Source organism: Sinocyclocheilus anshuiensis, unplaced genomic scaffold (assembly GCF_001515605.1).
Source record: "Sinocyclocheilus anshuiensis isolate Anshui unplaced genomic scaffold, SAMN03320099.WGS_v1.1 scaffold3346, whole genome shotgun sequence".
NCBI classification, from domain to species: Eukaryota; Metazoa; Chordata; class Actinopteri; order Cypriniformes; family Cyprinidae; genus Sinocyclocheilus; species Sinocyclocheilus anshuiensis.
Genome location: NW_015536739.1, coordinates 135,588 through 138,496, shown reverse-complemented (window position 1 = coordinate 138,496; position 2,909 = coordinate 135,588). Strand labels below are relative to the sequence as shown.

Below are 2,909 nucleotides of genomic sequence, written 5' to 3'. Positions count from 1 at the left end.
ACTAAAGTCTCAAACCCAAAGAGATATTCTTTATAAAAGTTAAAACTCATCCACGCCCTCCTAAAACGGCTCGTTTTAACACGCCCCCACATGTCTACTTCACTGTGTGGGAAGATTTACATAACACCGCCCAAATGTTCACGCAAAGAAAGAAGGCCGTAACTTTTATTCTCGCCATGTTGTGGAGACGCTGTGTGTTTCGTTGTGAAAGCGAAATGTATTTACAACACTGTTCCAGAACAGTTCAACCCAAATATTCAGATGTGTGCAACGCATTTTACGGAGGACTGTTTCTGATCCTGGGAGAGTAGCCTACAATGCCGGTGTTCTGACAAATAATACTGACTCACAGCCTGCAAGTACGTTTACATATTTAAAGGATTTGCCACTGATGATTCAAACACGTGTTTTGAGCAGTGTAGAGTAGCGCTTGTTTGTCATTTCTCCGATCACAAATGCAGACATGGTTTTATGTTTACACGGCGCAATACGCGACACAACGCGTAAAAAGACAGTATAAGTCATTATAATCCCTAATTATGTCCCCACTGGATGCAACAAATACCTCGTTTGTAAAGGGTTTTATTGGTTTTGTCTCATCGCACCGGGACACGGCATCACAGTATGGTAAGGGGCGTAACATTTCCGTCACACGCTTGAGGAATTCGGCCAATCACAACGCACTGGATAGCTGGCCAATCAGAGCACACCTCGCTTTTCAGAACGATGAGCTTTGTAAAAATCGGCGTGTTTCAGAAAGGCGGGGCATAGAGAAGAAACAATAATGTACAGTATGTGGAAAATAATGTTGTTGTTTTTTACCTTAAACGGCATAAACACACTTCATTACACCAAATACACTAAATAATGTTCTTTTTTAGCAGCATCATATGACCCTTTAACTGGTTTGGGCTAAAACTATCATTGTTGTTCAGTAGAGAAGGTTTTGAACTAAATTGAATACTGTTTCCTGTCTTTGTTTTCTTTCTCTGCAGGCTGAATAATAACAGCATTACAGCAGAAGGTTGTGCTGCTCTGACTTCAGCATTTAATTCAAATCCTTCAAACCTGATAGAGCTGGATCTGAGTGGAAATAAACTAGAAAACTCAGGAATGAAGAAGATCTGTCATCTGTTGGAAAATACACAATTCAGATTAGAGAAACTAAAGTGTGTCATTTTATTTATCTACAATTCTGCATATTAGACTATATTTCTGCATGCTAGATTTAAATTGGATTAATGAATGTTCAATTGATTAGGTTAATTATCATGAAAAATAAAAAAAATTAAATATTGTATTTCAATGTTGGCATGGCTTTCACTGTGTAAACATATTTTAGCGTAGAACATTAAATAATTTCTCATGTTTATAATTTATGAAACACAGTATATCAAAATAATCAACAAATTAATCATTTTCCAAAATAAACATTAGTTTCAGACCAATTTTTTCATTGTAAATTTTCAAATATCGTAAGCAATCAGATGAACCATGCATTGGTTTATACCTAATATAAGCATTAAGTACTTTGTTTATGAATGTTATCTCTTGTGTTCAATATTTTAGTCTGCGTAAGTGTGGTCTAAGAGAGGAAAGCTGTTCAGCTCTCGCTACAGTCCTGAGATCAAACTCCAGTCTGAAAGATCTTGACATGAGCAACAATAATCTGCAGGATTCAGGAGTGAAGAAACTCCAGAACGGATTAGAAAATACAAACTGCACACTGAAGAAACTCAGGTAAAAGGGTTAAGTGAATGTTTATTAGATTTTAATTATTTGAATGGTTATTAACATTCTTTTTACTTCACTACATTTTTACATTTAACAAAAGAGATAGATGCTTCTTTCAGCCAATTAATTTTGTTTTTCTTAGTGTTGCTCATAAAAAGCAAGTGATACATATTAATTAATTATATAAGATAATAATCAGATCAAATTAATCCCATAACTATTTAATTAAGCTGGAGATAAATAAATGTTACTGTAAACTGTAGCTTTTAATATAGTCAATTTATGTGTGTGTGGACATTGCCTATGTTAAATGTTTATGTGTACAGAGGCCTGCTGCTCAAAACCAATTTCGGAGGCTACACAGGTTAACTGAGTTTAGTTTGAGCAAACTCTGTTCTACTCTTTTTTTTCTTTTTTTCCCTCAAGAAAGTGAAATGTTTTATAGTGTTGAACTGTGTTTTGTGTGATTGGCTGTTCACTGTAGATGTCACACCTTCAGGTGCACATTCCTGAGTTGGTATGTCTTGTAAGTTATGTATTTGTGCACCAGAGATTATAGTAAATTAAAATGTCAGTGGTTTGCGCTAACACATGAATAAAATCACGTTAATGTGATTTTATTGTAATTGTAGGTCACTGTAATGGTTAAGGTCTGTAATGGTCAATTAAGGTTATTTTATTTATTTATTTTATTTATTTAGTCATTTAGCAGACACTTTTATCCAAAGCGACTTACAAATGAGGACAATAAAAGCAGTCAAAACTAACAAAAGAGCAAAAATATATAAGTGCAAATGACAAGTTAATTTTGTTGTGATAGTATGTCCTTTTAGCAGTGGAGGCATTAGCAGAGAATGAAGAGAGGAGTGATCGATATACATTAAGGTCAGTAGGATTTTGTGATTTACGCCATACTCTTTCTGCAGTTCTGAGCTTAGAACGATACTCACGGAGAACATCAGATAGCCAAGGGGCAGAAGAGGTGGTACGAGCTGGCCTGGAAGACAAGGGGCAGACAGTGTCTAAACAAGACGTAAGAATGGAGCAGAAAGTATAAGGAAGCACGGTTAACATCAAGAGATGATTTCTGTTCAGGGGATGGAAGCAAAGACGAAACCATAGCAGATAGCCGGGAGGGTGAGAGAGAGCGTAGGTTACGTCGAAAAGTGACATGT

At 35.9% G+C, this 2,909-nt stretch overlaps 1 protein-coding gene across 1 annotated transcript in view; it reads left to right on the top strand.

Moving 5' to 3' along the window:
- Positions 1 to 2,909, top strand: part of LOC107655406 (uncharacterized) — a 78,383-nt gene that overhangs the window by 42,887 nt on the left and 32,587 nt on the right. Inside the window, exons 43-44 of the mRNA XM_016442888.1 lie at positions 996 to 1,169; positions 1,570 to 1,740. Of these exons, the coding sequence (XP_016298374.1) occupies positions 996 to 1,169; positions 1,570 to 1,740 (345 nt within the window). The remainder of the gene's footprint in view (positions 1 to 995; positions 1,170 to 1,569; positions 1,741 to 2,909) is intronic.